At 34.3% G+C, this 17476-nt stretch overlaps 1 protein-coding gene across 6 annotated transcripts; it reads left to right on the top strand.

Annotated features, from left to right (window-relative positions):
• Positions 1–230: 230 nt before the first annotated feature.
• Positions 231–17235, top strand: LOC132913807 (neogenin). 6 transcript variants are annotated; one of them, XM_060972375.1, is made up of 27 exons: positions 231–343; positions 442–561; positions 6214–6379; positions 6461–6600; positions 6675–6962; positions 7031–7193; positions 7260–7387; positions 8358–8517; positions 8599–8714; positions 8964–9372; positions 9451–9601; positions 9693–9821; positions 9903–10109; positions 10198–10489; positions 10571–10729; positions 10806–11011; positions 11085–11240; positions 11315–11477; positions 11545–11739; positions 11919–11957; positions 12121–12253; positions 12335–12567; positions 12846–12950; positions 13083–13294; positions 13370–13586; positions 13664–13800; positions 13918–17235. In XM_060972375.1, the coding sequence occupies exons 2-27, from the start codon at positions 507–509 to the stop codon at positions 14014–14016; spliced, it is 4458 nt and encodes a 1485-aa protein (XP_060828358.1). In that variant the 5' UTR covers positions 231–343; positions 442–506; the 3' UTR covers positions 14017–17235. The 6 variants fall into 6 exon arrangements, with proteins under 6 accessions (XP_060828358.1, XP_060828357.1, XP_060828361.1 ...); XM_060972374.1 differs by having other exon boundaries at positions 246–343; positions 422–561; XM_060972378.1 differs by lacking the exon at positions 231–343 and having other exon boundaries at positions 350–561; positions 9201–9372.
• The last annotated feature ends 241 nt before the right edge of the window (positions 17236–17476 follow it).

The raw sequence follows: 17476 nt of genomic DNA, 5'->3' as shown, positions 1-17476 counted from the left end.
CATTTACGTGACAAATAAGAAATTATAAATGAGATATATAATATGTAATAACGATGAATGTTTTGGAAGAACTAAAATTACATTTAAAAATCATCTCCACAGAGAGACAGACGTATAGATTTTCCATCCTTAGAAATAATAAAAAAACATAGTTGGTTTTTAGGATTGTTTAAACCACCTGTTAATTCAGTAAAATCTCAATGATGCCGCTGTAATCGCGAGATGCCCACGAAATGGCGGCGCTAATCAGAACGTCGGTAGACTCGAGACAATGAGGAGGTGTGTAGTTGTCTTTTAGCCATGTTCTGCCGTTGGATTTGCGATAGTGTTGTGGAAAAATGAGGTTTGTGGATGCTAGACTCAATCTGTCGTTTGATGCGCGACGGTGAGTCAAAAAAATTGGCATGTATTCGCTCGACAGGACATTGTATGCTCGTGCAGCAATCGTGTGAAAATACTACACTGGGTTTTTGTACGCGTCGGAGTCTGTGACACCCGCTGGCCCAATGGAGCCGCGTATTCTTCCTATCCCGTTGGCTTTGTTGACATTCATCGTATTGGGTAAGTCTAACTTGTTCTTGGTATGAAGATATGTTAATTTATATTATTTTTACCTAGAATAATGTATTTATCGTGAATTTCATTAAGATATCTTATTATTAGAAATTGATTTAAATCACTGGCACACTCACACGTATGAAAGGGAAAATGTAGTTGTCCGTGGAGGATAAGGTTGTCACTACCAGATATATTATGAAAACACTTTTTCATTTATTTCTATAGCTAAAAGTGCAAAGTGATTTTATTATATCTTATCTGATGTTTTATCGATGAGCATGGAAACGGGGAAACATCATTGCGTATCGTTTTACAGTTACCACTGTTTGCATCCCGTCTAATCTAGTAGTAAGCAAATATTTACGAAACCATTCTGCGATTTTCTGTTTGCTAATCTCTTAATATTAGAGATTATGTCTTTGAAAATGCTTGAAACTTATAGCCTAGACTTCAAGCTGCAAGGTACTGATATAATTTTTTAGTCAAACGAGTAACAAAATTATGAATTCTAGATATTAATATACATTTAGAATCCGATTGTTAAATCTTATAAATCTACCTACGTATACACACATAGACGCGCATATAAAGAACGTTACAAATTGCAAAACAGGGATCGTTTATGTTTTTGTTATGCGCAACATACTTTCATCAAGTAGAATTATTATGTAAGTAGTTGTTTAATTAAATCATTTATCACTGCGCAAGTTCGAATTAAATAACGAGCCATTTAAGAGTCGAGACTTTATATGTCGATCAAGACGAACGAATGTATGAACGATATCATCGTGCGTATGTGAGCAAGTATTTCTAACGATTAATGCTTATTTTGTAAGTGTTTTAAAAGATAAAGTTGAGAAGCACTGGATTTCGGGTGGCTATTATTGATGTAGAGAAGGATGGTAGTATAAGGGGGTGATTCGGGGTGTATTTCCGATTGCAGCGATCTGGATGGAGACACATCCCTTGTCGTAATAACGAGAACTGTATAGGTCCCTTGATAAAAGTAACAATGAATTGGAAGAAATTTAAGCCAAAGCTAGAGATCGTTGTTCTACCGCATAGTACGCTACAAGCGAAAATAAAAGTTTCGGACTTCTATATTACAGATTCATTAAAGAGGTTACACCGCTGGAAGTATTTGTGTTTAAACATTTCAGCGGAGTATTCCAACAATGCGGCAGGCCTCTCCTTACGATTTTATCGTGATAGGAAATGCATGTGCTAAACATTCAGCGTCGCTATGTTAATCTATCTCAGCAGACCTACCCACGCAAAAAATTAAACGACCTATTCTTTTTACCATCGCACCGTATGATAAAAATATGGCCAGAATTATCCCCCTTATTATTCTTTTTGTTTGCTTTGATCATTACATACGTTCGTCTAGTTAGATATAAAGATCCATTTCCGGCTCGTCATGGTGGAGAAGTATACAAACACTGAAAGGGGTCTTAAAAGGGTGCGTTCCTCAAATAAACCAGTTAACTTTGCCCGAGATACGATTATACTGATGTGCAGTAAACTGCAGAACAATTATGGATCAATGCAAACAGAAGTTTACTAGCGTTGTGAACCCTCGAGTTTCGGTTCGATGAACTGAAACTCTATATTAATTGATCCAATGTGAAAAAAGGATTGGAAATCTTCCCTTGTGTTTTTCCATTTTCTCTTATACAATGTGCGCATATAAGGACTTGTTCATGATGTATGTCCAGTGTACAAAGATCCACTCTAACGCTGGTAGCCCAAATACGGAATGGATCGTACAATATACAGGCGTTCAAATGTAATCCATGTAAAATGGTATTTACAAACGTGTGTATTCTGCGACTGATGTCGTAACGACACCTTAATGGTCAGCGCCCACGCGATGTATGTGCGTGCATATTGATATATGGGGTGATTTACCTAAGATATTTTTTTTCATCTTGATAAAGAATTCTTAATTAATTTTAATCATTTACTTCGTTTCGATTATTTGATTTGAAAAGAAATTACACTCGTTCACACGTGTAATACGGTAGCAATTCTATTACCGCTATACTAAGGTATAGATATGCATGTGAGTGTGTTATCCTTTCAAGGCAGTACGTTGCTTCCTTGATTCTCATTCTTCTTTGACGTTTCGTGGAACAGCACCTTGAACGGAAGTAACAGTCACGGTACAAAGAAGATAGGAGAGAGAAAGATGGAAGAATCCGGTTCGAGGTATAAATGTATCAATCGCAAAAATCAATCTTAGATTCCCGTGGCTTATCCATACGTCTTAACGTCACCCGACAACCCCGACTTTGTAAACGATTAATTGATTTCCCTGTAGGAGGGTCGCAACATCTTTCTCCCCATCGTTTCCGATTCATCAGTATTTATGAGTCACTGTGTAGATTTGTCGTAACGCGATGTATATGTACCTTGCCTTCCTTCACGGTCTGTTCGTCACATGTCGAGTACTTTTACCGCGTTTTTCAACATTCTCCCTCCTTCCCTTGCCAACTTCTACAGACGTACGAACTCGCTCCGCAAATTAATCCGCGCTGTGAAAAAATTCAGGAGATTTATTGACGCGCGGAAATTCATGAGAGGTGACGAATGCGTTCAAGCATTTGTGAATCGAAAAAAAGACAAGAAAAAGAACGAGGTTAAATTATTTCTTACCAGGTAATTAAATTAAAAGATACAGTATGGTTATGGATATAGGGGGAAAGTACCATTCTCAAGTTATTCTACCGCAGTCATAATTGTTCTATGAAACTCAATAAAATGGTTGGCGATGCGAATTAATCCTTACGTCGATGACGTGAACCTTATTTTCAGGAAATTATCCGATACATCTAACTTGTTCGAGATAACATCAAGACTTGTAAGATTGTACGTGATATTCTCGTTTCCTTTCTTTCTCTCTTCTTCTGTGTGATTCTTAGTATTTCTTTCGCTCCCGTTATGCTACTAAACAAGATGTATAAACTGATGTCTGATAGAAAATAAGGTGCAGTGGTTGTTCCCGCGACAGATTTACCTCGCGTATGCATTGCAATGGTTTTCCTCTTGATCTATTTCGGTATGCCGTGCGGTAGGTTGTCGCCCGCGCTCATAAATCAAATAGTCAGACGGCGAACGGTTTATTTTCCTTGAGAATGCACCGTCGTGGCGCTATCGGGCGCCAAATTTCGCACGTTCCTTCCTTTCTCTTCTTCCGTTTTTCTTATTCCCTTTGAAGCATCCACTTTTACACTTTCGCAATAGGGATTAATGGGATTAATCTAGAGATACAAAAATATCAAAAGTTCGAAAATCGAAATATTTGAATAATAATTACTTTGTGCAAAATAATTTTAGTATTTTTGTAACCTATGATTTTAAATAAATTGATTCATATATAATATGTTATATTTCATGACACTTCTCTTTTCAGCATCCACCTTTACACTTTCGCAATGATTAATCTTCAAGCAGTATCGTTAAGTTATAGATAACCATAATTTATGGTAAATCATTAAAATTCATAGTATTTCGTTTTACTTTGTATTTGACATTTTTCATGATTAGAATAATATAATCAAATTAAATTAAAAATTCCAAAAGTAAGTAGTAATCTAACCTATAATTGTTACGGTCCCCAATAACCTAATGATACCACTTATGAATTAATGGGATTAATCTTGAAGCGTAAAAATATCAAAAGTTCAAGAGCTATGTTCGAAAACCGCAAGCACTGATCCGATCAATTCAACGAAATAATCCATACTATTTCATAGGTTTTTTTTGACTACACGAAGTTTGCTGCATTAGCATGGTGGTAAAAATTGAAATTATCATTAGACACATGATATTGAAAAAACGACGAATAGAATTTGAACGAAGAAAAAAGTTTAATATGAAAGAGATATAAATTACTTCTGTCGATCGCTGAAGACGTGTTTGTTCCTCCGCGAAGGTTGCACAGGAAGGTGACAGACCACCGTGAGCGTGAAACTGTAACCCAATAACCGACAGTGCTTCTCAATTTTATCGAAGTATCGATTGAACTAGTTATTATTAAAATTGATACGATTACTCATTGTTTTTTAAATATTTTTTAAGTAATTGTGTAATGTTGATATTTGTTATGTTACCAAATACGGAATTATGATCACTATTAGAAATATTTGACAATTTTGTGTACTATTAACTAGGGATCGTAACCATCATAATGAAAAAAGTTATGGTATAAGAATTCATATCTTAGTTTAAATGATTTTGATTATGAATAACCATTATAGATAAAAACCTTTTCGATATTTTTCATGAAATTTTGAGAATTACTATTATTTTTAGTCTCTGTTATTATCAGATCCGTTGTTGATAATTTACAGAAATTCTGACATAAAAATTCGCTACTTTCTACCATTAGGACAACCAAAAGAATTGAAAGATCGCTTTCGAATATCTAGCTTTGTACCACTAACTATTATTAATTTGAATAAATATAAGGAATTTTTTCTTAGGGTTATTGATACCTGACCATACTTGGAATTATGAAAAAGAAGTAATATTACATTAACGGCGTATTAAGTAAAATTATTTCAATATGCCTACAAGGGTTTTGTAACATTTTCATTCATAGAGCTTCTTAATATTTTTTCAACGGCTTTTCCTTGATAAGAAAGTTCAGAGATGAGTTACCTGTACCGAAAGATCATTGGTCGGAGAAAATTTTCGCAATTATCTGCGTATAATGCGACTCTTTTAAAGAGAAGATCCTTAAGAATTTCTTGAGAGAACTCTAACGAGCTGGCTAGAATTCTTCGGCCGTGTCGATCTTTAAGGTCTGCTGCGTGAATGTAGATAAAGAAACAAAACCATTTAATACGAAATATCTCATTGTTAAACAATATTTTAAATAATTGGAACGCCGCGATAAACTGCCAACGAATTTACACGTTCTTAACTTCATAAAGAGATATTCAGAAATTCTTTTTGTTCGTTGTTATTTGTTCTGTAAAAAGGAATAATCCGTAAGCATATCGATTGCATGGAATTAAACAATAGGGTCTAGGCATTCACTGGAAATCATTCGCATCGCGTCCCATAAAATGGCTCCTTCAGATTTTTCTTATTTCTTTGTTCTGACAAAGAATTATTCAGAAAAGATGTTGAATCGGCCTGCGTCGTCGTTCTATACGTGGTATCGGGCGATCGCAAAGCCCCACAAAAGAAAGAAAAGAAAGGAAAAAAAGAAGAATTTAGGCACTCGGCTCGGGTGTCTCGTTAAAGGGCTAAAGGGTGCTTGCGTAGGGTTGCCGACCCTTCATCCCCACTCTTCTCTTCAGTTACTTTACAACACACTCGTATCTCACCTCTTATACCTAAACCTCTAATAATTTTTTCAACATGTACCATTATGATACTTATCCACCTACGCACGTATGAGATAACTTACCAAACACAATTGAGACTTGATGATGTTATGGCTATAATGTTATCCTTTATCCCTCTGTTAGTTGGTAAGATAGATGCTCATTAAAACTTTGCTTTACAAAATTTTTGTAGCAATTTTTGTAGAAATCTTTTGTAGCGCATTTAGGTAAAGTTTAGGAAAGGGGTAGAATAAATTTATATCCCTAATTTTATTTGTTAAGAATTATAATTAAAAATAGTATTTTCTCGTAACAGCTAATGCAGGTGGATTGTATTTTACTATCGAGCCACAAGATGTAGTGGTTGAACAGGGAAGTCCTGCTAGATTAGATTGTGAAGCAAAAAGTGATTTTGGAAAACCCAGTATACAGTGGAGAACTGACGATGGACAACCGATTAATTTTATTGGAGATAGTTACCGGTAAGGGTATTAAGGTCTAAAACGATATTACTTTGTTCTTAGATGAAGGTTTTCTTTTATCATGCCTTTTTCCTTTTATAGATCTCAATTAGCTAATGGATCTTTGTATATAAATAGTGTTTATGGCAGTAGTCTGGAATTGACTGGAAGCTATCAATGTTTAGCTTCTGTAGATGATGTTGGAGCTATTGTTTCTCGAACTGCCACAATTAAAATTGCAAGTTAGTATTTAGGACCAATATAAGGTTTTCAAGTTATTGTGAATCAAGATCATGTAAAAAATGTTGTTTTAAAGGTTTTCCAGGATTTGAAAGAGAACCTCAAGATACTATGGTTTATCCAGGACAAATTGCATATTTAAGTTGTACACTTCTCACATCCTCCAGTTCATTGACTATACAATGGTTAAAAGATGAACATCCATTGCTGCTTGATGATAGAATGACAATTTTGCCATCAGGTGCATTAGAAATTGATGATGTTAATATACAAGATATTGGATCATACAGGTGTAATGTTCGTAGTTATGGACAAGATAGACTTAGTAACAAAGCACAATTAGGATTGTTAACAAGTGATATTGGTTAGTGTAAATCTTTAAACATAATCTCTATAAACTAGCAGATATTAATTTGTTACCTGCTACTGTAGATCAAGAAAGTACTCCACCAGTCTTTATTGCTAAGCCATTACAACAAATGACTATTGAAGAATCAACAGTCACACTTGAATGTGCTGCCAATGGCTACCCAAAACCAAGTATACTTTGGTTGAAAGATGGTGTTGCCATTGATTTAACATCTTTTCAATCTAGGTATGCAGTCAAGATGTACATAAGATGGAGAAGTTAAATGTTTAAGCTTCTTTTTTAATTGTTTAGATACAGTAGAGTTGCTGCTTCCAGTCTTGTGATCAGTAATGTTCAAGAAATAGATGATGGTTCTTATCAATGTCGTGCAGAAAATGAAGTTGAAACATTAGATGCAGCTGCTGATTTAATTGTACAAGGTATTCTAGTTTCACTATCAGTATTTCCACATGTTCATTTTACAGGGTGCGCCGTTAGAATTCGGACAGAATTCAATTTGTAGTTCCCACCATATTAGAATTCAGATGTTTGTGCTGATTGACTCTGAAGTTAGTTAAATATGTCAATAAGTCTTCTATAACCTCAAAATGACAGAACTCGTTAAGCAAAACCCGGAATACGATAGAAGAGCGGCGATTATAGAAAGTCTTCGCGCCGGGAGAACGCCGGTCGAAATTATAAAATTCTTTAGCTACCCAAGATCGACGGTAATTTAATTTTGTTGTGGGCAAAACCAAATTTCCAGCAAGTGTTCACGTTTTGAGCGTTGTCTCAAGTGAGGGCGACGTCATGCCTCCGCACTTCTTCCAAAAAGGCGAAAGAATCACAAAGGAGGTTTATTTGGAGGTCCTGAAGACAGTAATAAAGCCGTGGATGGAAATTACGGCTTCTGGAAGGCCGTATTTATTTCAACAAGATGGCGCACCTGCTCACACAAGTCATCTTGTTCAAAATTGGCTCTCTGACAATGTGGACATGTTTTGGTCGAAAGATTTCTGGCCTCCTAACAGTCCCGACCTAAACCCATTGGACTATTACGTGTGGGGCGTTATCGAGAGACAAACTAATAAATGCAGGCACCCCAACGTCAACTCCCTACGAGCTGCTATCGAGTCAGAATTCGCGACAATTAAACGCGACCAGTTGAAGTCAGCGTGCTCGCGCTTTAGAGCAAGAATAGAGCAGGTCATAGAGGCAGAGGGTGGTTACATAGAATAAAAGTTCTCAGCAAGGACCCTTTAAATGAGATATAACAACATTTTCATGTGTTTTTGTGTATTGACTTAAATAAACAACTTTCTGCACAAAACTTCTTTTGTCCGGATTCTAACGGCGCACCCTGTATTTTACACTATTTGATGCTATATCATTGTTTTATTACCTATATAGTTCCACCAAGATTTATTAGAAAGCCAGAAGATAAGGTAGCTAGTGAAAATCAAGATTTAGAATTTGAATGTGAAATTTATGGGAAGCCAGAACCGAAAATTACATGGCTCAAAAATGGAGAACGTATTACCTTAAGCGCATACTGGCAAATTGTGAATGGGTATGTTTACTAACTATCACTGAAAATGGATCAAAATAATTCATAGAGTACAAGAAATTGAAATAAATGTTTCTTCTTTAGTTATAATCTTAGAATTAACGGCCTACTACCGATAGATGCTGGAATCTTCCAATGCATAGGAACAAATTCTGCTGGAAGTGTACAAGCTGCAGCACGTTTAACAATTAATCAGCCTAGTGAGTTCTGCAATTGAAATTATCTATATTCAATTTCCTATATGTACAATCTAAATTTTTTTTGTAGTAAAATTTACTTTTGCGTTTATTTAATATATTTATTAGTTTATACATTTTTTATTTATTTATTTGAGAGCATAACGTATATTATATATAATTTCTATTTTTTTATACAAATTTTAATTTAATTATTTTCCATTTGTGTTTCCTCCTTTTTTAACTGTGTTGCATGCTAACATATGTATTCAGAAAAGGCAAATCCCCATAAATCAACTACCCCAAAGACAGTTCCTAAAAAGAAGTTACTATTGCATCGGCAATTGTATAATAAAACGTGGCAGCACCCAAGTACCCTTTTAGGTCACACAATGTCTGCATTTACCCCCAATCCACCACTTTCCATTGGTCCCTCTGATGACCCTGCAGATCTGCCTGGATCTGTTAAATTTCCTAATTCCCTTTACGACCCAAAATCCCATTTTGTAGATGACACAGACAGCTTGGAGTCGATAGAAGGAAGTGTCCCGTCAGCACCAAGGAATTTAAGTCACGTCATTGTCACTGCTAGATTCGTAACTTTACGGTGGCAAGAACCCGAGAATAGAAATGGAGAGATTCTAAATTACTATATTTATTACAAACAAGAAGGTGTTCAAAGGTGACGATTAGTTCCTCGATAAACGCACTTATGGTTCGTGTTTAGTTGCGTCTCCAATACAATAGTAAAATTTTACAGAGAACGAGTTACTCATAGGCAACAAAAATTAGAGGCAGTAATACAGGGTTTACAACCAAGTATGACGTATCAATTTCGAGTGGTTGCCGTGAATGAAAGAGGGGTGTCCGGAATGTCCAGTGAAATATTACAAGTTACTACACTTACTGAGGTCTGTCTATAATTTCTAATATTGAGGTCTGTCTAATAAATTAAACGTATTATTCCATGACCGAAGTATTACAAACTTATTATTGCAATAGGCCAATGTTCCTGGACCTCCGCTGAATTTAGAGGGACATGCTACAAGCAGTGTGAGCATTGCATTATCTTGGGAAAAGCCACAAATAGTCAATGGAAGAATTTCTAAATACATAATTACATTTGTAGAGGTATATCGGTTTCAATAAAAGATGTTAATAATTACGTAATATAATGTATTAAATGTTAAATTTTGAATATTTTACTTAAAGGGTGACAATGAGGACATAACGCGTGAAACTACTAGTACGATGCACGAATTAGTAGATCTCGTGCCTTATACGGAATATAGTATTAAAGTTCAGGCTGTAAACGAGAACGGTCCTGGCGTGTTTAGTAGAGATATCGTAGTCCGGACTTATAGTGCACAACCTACTCAACCACCACACAATGTTACAGTAGAACCAGTTAGTCCTACAGTGCGTATTACATTTAGAGTTCCATAGATAAAAACATTGAACAATTTTCGAATATTATTGTATAGCTTTTTGGTATTTTTGTTTTTAGAGCATTATAATAAGATGGGAACCGCCACTCGAAGGACAAAATGGAATTGTCACTGGTTATAAAATTCGTTATCGTCGTTACGATCGCGGTTCACAGCCCGTAACTATAACAACTGAAGGAAATCAACGTTCACGAGTACTCACTGGACTTGAAAAACATGTTGTTTATCAAGTTCGTATATGTGCCTTAAACGTTAATGGAACTGGACCTTGGACAGAATGGATACAGATAGAAACATACGAAACCGAATCTGATGAAAACCGAGTGCCAAATACACCCAGCAATTTAAGAAGTTAGTAAGCTCTTAAAACTTATGTTACTGTGAGCTTTAATTCATACATGTCAAACATATTTTTTGTTTATATATTTACAGCAAAAGTAATGTCTGATTATATACAAGTTTTTTGGAATCCACCGAAAGATCAAAGTATTAAAGTAAAGGGATATAAACTTGGATGGGGAAAGGGAGTCCCTGATGTTGAAGTTCGACTTCTTGATGGAAAAGAACGGTCTTTTACTATAGACCAATTAGGTGAATAGTCAAATTTGTAGTTTCATGAAGTCATAAACGTGTTAGATATGTTATATTATCTTTCTTTTTTATTTAGAACCAATCACTGAGTATGTTATATCACTAAGAGCAACGAATGATGCTGGCGATGGTCAACCAGCATATGCAAACGTGAGAACTACGGAACGTTCTGTATCTGAATTTTCTGTGCCTTTATTACCGCCTGTTGGTCTTAAAGCAGCTGTTCTGTCTGACACTACAGTCGTACTATACTGGACTGATACAACCTTGCCAAAAACTCAAGTATGTAAATGTTTATATTAATATACTATACTAAATTAGGAAACCTTATTAAAAAGAAATAATAACATTACAGTTCGTAACGGATAATCGATATTACGTAGCACGTTATACGTCACATCATCATAGCAGCAACCCTCGTTATAAATATCATAATGCAACTGATCTTAATTGCATGATAAATGATTTAAAACCCAATACAATATATGAATTTGCAGTCAAGCTTGTTAAGGTATTTATAATTTATTATTTCGAAGAATATCTAATTATACATAAGGGTATTTAAATAACTTAGTAATTATTTAGGGAAAACGAGAATCACTATGGAGTATGGTTGTTACGAATCAAACTCAAGAAGCTGCACCTAGTTCCGCGCCCAGGGATTTGATGATTCAGAGTATCGGAGACCGTCCAACTTCAGTTTTAGTGCGTTGGCAACCTCCTAAACAACCAAATGGACCAATTACAGGTACTCATTAATACTTTTAATAGTAGTGTAAAGTGTATAATAATAATGATGCATACATTTGTTTCAGGATATATTACTTTTTATTCGATTGATAATACGAAATGGGATCGTGATTGGTTATTGGAAGCCGTAGTTGGAGATAAAACTGAGTGCATCGTGAAGGGCCTCCAACCAAGTACAACCTACTACTTCAAGATCCAAGCACGGAATTCAAAAGGATATGGTCCTTTTTCTACAACTGTTCCATTCAAGACGCCTCAAAGTAAGCATTTAATTCTTATAAGTCTATATGCACGTATTACACGATCTTTTTAGTTTCGAAAGTTTGTTCAGTGTTCCGTATATAGTGCTATTTATAGTGACTACTATATCTTTTTATCTCTTCATATCGTATGTGTTATGTCGGTGTCTTATTACTATATTTTTTTATTTCTATGCTAGGCAGTGGTATGGATGTCTATGATGAATTGCATGATCGAGGTAAGATATTATTCTTCTTTAGTTTTTTGTTTTTAGCATAGCATGTACTTTAAAGTGTAAATTGAGTGATGAGAGGTAATGTAAATATTGCATTGTGATTGCACTATCATCAATATTACCGCCGTTACTGTTACAACTACTAAACATTGGAATTAATTTACAGATGGACGTGGATTTTCGAATATATTCATCTACATTATTGTGGCTTGTTCTGTTGTTCTTGCCACTGGTATAGCAGTGGTGATTGTAGTTTTATGTTGCAAGCGCAATCCAGATTCGCCTGATAGGAAGAAAGGGTATGTATTATATATATATATATATTTACAATACGTTTTGTATAACATTATTTTTACAAAAATTACAACTGTAATGTGTAGATACATGAAAGACACAAATCAAAAAACAAACATTAAACCGCCCGATTTGTGGATTCATCATGATCAAATGGAATTGAAAGCTCTTGAGAAATCTTCAATAAATGGAGAGGCATCTACTAGCGGTGTAGCTAGTAATACCTTACCTAGGTCAAATAACCAGGATTATAATCAAGAGAATGTGCATGGAAATTCTAGTTCATTGGATAAACGTACTTACGTACCAAGTTACATGGGTAAGTTTTTGAAAACAATATTTTTCAACAAAACACTTCATCACATCAAACACAATACTTACAAGATTTTATTCATTTCATTAAATTTTTAACTCTCTATATATTTTATTATGGTTATACAAATAAATTTAATACCATTTCTAACATAATTAGGTAGTTTTAATGATTTTTTATTCGTCATTAGAACCTCGGTTAAGATTTTTTAGAAAGAAAATTCTATTTTGTTTATCATTTTCCTGATTTTTGTATTCGGTTTATGTTTACTCACTCAACATTAGGTAACACTGATGAGAAGTGCTCAACCCTGAGTAGACAACATAGTCGAGGAAGCCATAAACCTAAACTCATTACACTTCCCGTTGACAGTGCATCTTTACATCAACGTAAGTAATATTAAAATTAAGCGAGGAAATGTAATGTCTTGTGACTATAGTATATAATATTGATTTGTATACAATAATATTAATGAAACATAATCTTTTAAGCTGTATGACAAAGTACTAAACTTGTTACAGCTATAGCGACGGCCACACCGATCGTAAACACAAGCATGTCACAGCCAACAATTCATACGTCATGCAGTGATACGCCATCCGTGAGACAGAATTATCCTCGAACTGTAGCACAATACAGTTTAAGTCGAGCACACATTACTTTAGAACCAACACCGGAATCGAGTCCAGACTCTTGTAATATTTCAACTTCGTATGAACCAATGCAAAGTCAAGTAAGATTCTTATATAGTTGATAATAAATACTTAAATAAAGAATCCTGTTTCATATAAATTATTTGTATTTAAAGCAATTATCATATGGTACAAGTGGTCAGTCCTATAGTGGAAATACTCAATACGCTTCAGGACACTATAGCAATAATAATCAACCATCAAGTGTAGGTGGTGGAGTTGATGGTGGTAGTGGTAGTAAAAGGATGCAGGGACATCCTTTGAAAAGTTTTAGCGTGCCAGCACCTCCACCTCAGTCTGCACCTTCAACACCAGCCCAACAAAAACACGGTGGTGAGCCCTTGTTTATTGTTTTTATAGCCTGTCTCATCTTGCATGTGTATTATGATATTTTTTGTTGTGTTCTTTAGTTTCTCAAGTAACAGTAAGACCTACAATGTCTGGAAGTCCATACAAGAAACCACAAAGTTCTACACAATTAGCAAAGAATCGATTAGCCTCAGTTTCAAATCCGGTGCACACTTCGGAAGAAGTTGAACGGTTGAAGGTAATTTTTTAATTTTATATCATAGTGTTATAAAGAAAAGATAAAGGAATTTTAACTACTTTTATTACATTCGATCATGAGATAAGATGCTGAACTATTTGTTTTTATTTTTTGCAGCCTTCTTACAGTACAGAAGAATTAAATCAAGAGATGGCTAATTTAGAAGGCCTTATGAAAGACCTAAATGCCATAACAGCATCTGAATTTGAGTGCTAGAAGAGGTTCCTAAACCTTGTGCCATCTCAATTCAATAGACTGCAATGATACATTCTCAATGTTAGTACCTGAGAAATAGATGTAACAATTATGTTACACGTCGAAACTCTTGACGAAGTCTATACGCAAAAAAAAAAAAAAAAAAAAAAAGAACATAATTGGCAGTGAATAATCGATGACCGATGAACGGCCTCGATATCGAACTTTTCGAACAATTCATTTGAAACATATAATCCCAGTGATATTGGACTAGAACGAGTTCTTTCCTAGTCAATTTGCTTTTTCCTCTGGTACTAACGTTGCTTTTTACGATAAAATGCAAAGTATACTTGCCAATGTATTCTGACACTGCCACATTCTTGTAGCGAATTTGTATTTTGCAAGAACGTTGAGTAGTATGGTTTGAAAGTGTTGATGAAAGAATTGAACATTTTATTACGGACTTCTAACGGTGTATTTTTGTGCATACGGTGTGTACAAGTCAATCTAAATGGAAGGAAATGGTAAGTTCGATTCTTATCGATGATCTTTCAACACGAATAAATTATGTTAAATTAATAATTCAATGAATTCACAGCGAAGAGAAACGGTTTGAATGTTTTTTCAATTTTTATACGTGAGAAAGTGATGGGTAATTTCGCGATTATCTCTTATATGCACCATAAAAAAAGTAACGATCTTGCCTAAAAAAGCGAAAAACAAAGGAATTCGTATTGCATCCAAAAACTCACGCGCTCTTTGCCATGATTTTGTAACTTATACCCATAAGAGAGAGTACATTTTATATATCAGTAATATCGACTGCCATACTTACGCTTAGGATGGCTAGATCACGTGAGTCTCTTAATCGAACAATTAATGGTTCATTACACATAAGGCGGACAGTAGGAATATATGTTCTATTTTTTTATCCGTCAGAATGTTTTTCATAACATTTTATCAATGTTCGATAATAGGTTTTATACGGTATGGTACTTTCAAGTTAGTTATTTTAGTATTAGTCAATTAAAACACAATAAGTCATCAAGAAGTTTCACCAATTTTATATTATTTATAAAATGTATTAAATGTTGCCTGTAATTTGACGAATTATATATAACAGGCTGAAATACTTCTCATTTATACAAAATCTCAACGTTTTTGAACACTGTGTAATGGCCTTAAAACATTTTTGTATTAAGTTGACCTATACTCAGTGGCTTTGGCAGCTTAATAAGGAACTCTGTTCCTATTTACGGAAGAACGTACGCGTATACTTTTAAAGCAACAATGTAGTATTACGATCTCATTGAGAAATTATTTTAGGGTTACAAGTGAACATCGAGTATGGGTATTATAATAAGCTGTATAGCATACGAGAATTAAGAATTTGAATATCGCGCGTCTTGTCGTAAGAATCTCATGTATCGATTACACGATACGTTTTCAGCGAGATATTGATGGTATCGATAGTGTTTATATATTTAAAATTTCGATAGTTCGTTTAACTTTTAAATAAGCATTATGTTTCTAACGTCCAGTTAAGGTACGTAAGTCGGTCTAATTAATAGAATTAAATTAAATTTTAGAGTCGTTTTTGCAAACTATTTTTTACTCAATATTTAGAAATTGTTATTTGTAAGTACTATATGTTATTTCGTTTGAATAGATTTCAATAGCACAGCTATTAATGACTTGCAATAGTGCAGGTACTTTGCAAGAAATGAAAACAATCGAATTTCTCTGTCATATTCGAAACGATGACGACTGACAGATTGTCACATAGGATATTAAAGCGACAGTTCTTTGACCATATCCGTCGAGACACATAGTTAATACATATTTCCTTCCAGTGCTAGGAATCTGCTACGTAATAAATTTTTTACAATGTTTTATTGCGGTATATACGCAGGTCTCTTTAGTATTAATAAAGGAGAGACCTTGGGAGATGCAGGATAAAAGTAATGATTCTAACTTGAGACATATAAGAAGAAATGCGATCAGGTAATTTCTCATGTAGTATTCCGTACTATACCACCTTTTTAAGCACTTTTGTATTTTCTTAACTTTGAATATAATTGTACAAAAGTCCAACGCGTAAAGGACAATGCACCAAGACTCCCGTTGCGGCAAAGCCTAATATGGAAAATAGTACAAAGCAATATGTGATACTCTATTGTTTGTGATGCAATGCCAGTCGTGAATTATACGAAAGAAATGATCGGCTCGTCCAGAGTATTACATATTACTCGAATATTTGCTGCTAGACGGGAAGTATACCATTCATCTTGAGCAACGCGAAGCGAACTTCTTTTATCGTCGGCTTAGCTCTGATTAGAGAGTTATTCAAACTAGTATTAAGATATATGTATTCGCTACAATGCACGATTTCGATTCATTCTCATCTCCTGTCTCGAATATTACAGATTTCTTGGATAGAGAAAATATTACGAACAAAGTGGCTGTACGCTTAATAGAGCAAAAATAATTCTAAGTAATTTTCGAATGTTTTTCGTTTATGTCGAAATCGGAAATATTTTATAAATGTTTTAAGATTGGCACAATGGAACTGTGTGAGTACATGTGAGCTATACCGATAAGAAAAGAACCGCTTGTATATTAAATATATATATAAAATTTGTAACTATTGCGTGATTCAAAGGGCGATTTAGCTCTTTGTAATTAAAAAGAAAGGAACGGGCCTATAAAAAGGCCTGCAGAAATATTTTACCACAAAAGTATAGTAGATATATATAAAATATATATTTATCTATGTAAAATTATTATTTATTGATTTTTATGTATACTGAAGATATTGAGGATAAATGAATATTGCAAGATGCTAGAGGCTGGTTGGTTTTAATCATTTCCATTGATATATCGTTGTAATCATTGCTATCATTGTCATTATCATTACATGTCATTCTATTCATTGTCGTTCATTATTCTTCTCTTCGATCAGTGTCTTATGAATTTGTTAGGATTAGTATGAAAGTTCGGCGGTAATCGGAGACTAAAAAAGAAGCTACAGGCCACTGATGTATGTATATAGATAGAACACCGCTACTTTATAAAATAATTAAGTATTTATATACATATACATATAGCCATTATAAAATATAATTATTATATTTGTACAATACATATAAGGCAGCCATCTCTAATGAAACATTCATAACAAGTGTGTGATAATATTTGTAAAACTTGATATCCAATAAACAATCTTATGTTCTTTACAAATTATCATTTCAGTTTTTTTTTGTGCTAGGTGAAGGAGAAATTGCAGATGTTGAGAAAAGGAGATATAAAGACATATGAGATCCTGCCTTTCTTCCAGTTTCAATATCATGCAATAATTGCTGTGGCAGAATTAAGTACATAAGAGTAAAAGAAGTTTATTTTCAAAATTCTTATAGAATGGCGCTAATTTACATTAAGAAATTTCAAATATTTCCATGCATTGTAGTGACATCTACAACGA

The sequence above is a fragment of the Bombus pascuorum genome, chromosome 13 (genome assembly GCF_905332965.1).
Source record: "Bombus pascuorum chromosome 13, iyBomPasc1.1, whole genome shotgun sequence".
Lineage (NCBI taxonomy): Eukaryota > Metazoa > Arthropoda > Insecta > Hymenoptera > Apidae > Bombus > Bombus pascuorum.
This window is presented reverse-complemented; position numbering and strand designations above follow the sequence as displayed.